Here is a 473-nt window from a genome sequence, read left to right as displayed (position 1 = left end):
AGGACTCATGAGCCTTGCTTAGAGGAGACAAAATTTTCACTGTGAATAAAGACCTCATCACATCTTCCCAGGAAATATCCCTAAAGAAGATTCTCACTCTGTCTCCCCAACCTCTGCTTTTCATCCCACCCCTCTGGGTCATCCCACCTCAGGTCTCACCCAATAAGCAGCCCAGCTAGAGGTCTGCACTCACCCAAGCCATGCATGATGGTCACCCACTCCAGTGCTGTATTGTATAAGTCTCCTGACTTTTGGATGGCCAAGACCTTGAACAACACCTGAAGATTTTCCTGGATGGAAGTCTGCAGACTGCTGTAGTCTAAGGAAGAAAAAGCTGAGCTGGCAGATAGGGCAAGGGCAGGTCACCAGGGTGACCTTCGATGGGGAAGTAATTATAAAGATCCTGATGGCCATTCTACCTTCGAGGGCTATATTAGCCAACACAGTAGAGCACTGAGGTCTCAAAATAGGGA

General features: G+C 48.2%; 1 protein-coding gene across 1 annotated transcript in view; it reads right to left on the bottom strand.

Moving 5' to 3' along the window:
* The window catches only part of DNHD1 (dynein heavy chain domain 1), an 80,616-nt gene that overhangs the window by 26,385 nt on the left and 53,758 nt on the right, over positions 1–473 (bottom strand). The window contains 1 exon segment of the mRNA XM_006162022.3: positions 194–319. Within this exon segment, the coding sequence (XP_006162084.2) occupies positions 194–319 (126 nt within the window).

Source organism: Tupaia chinensis, unplaced genomic scaffold, assembly GCF_000334495.1.
Source record: "Tupaia chinensis unplaced genomic scaffold, TupChi_1.0 Scaffold139491_1, whole genome shotgun sequence".
NCBI lineage: Eukaryota > Metazoa > Chordata > Mammalia > Scandentia > Tupaiidae > Tupaia > Tupaia belangeri.
This window is presented reverse-complemented; position numbering and strand designations above follow the sequence as displayed.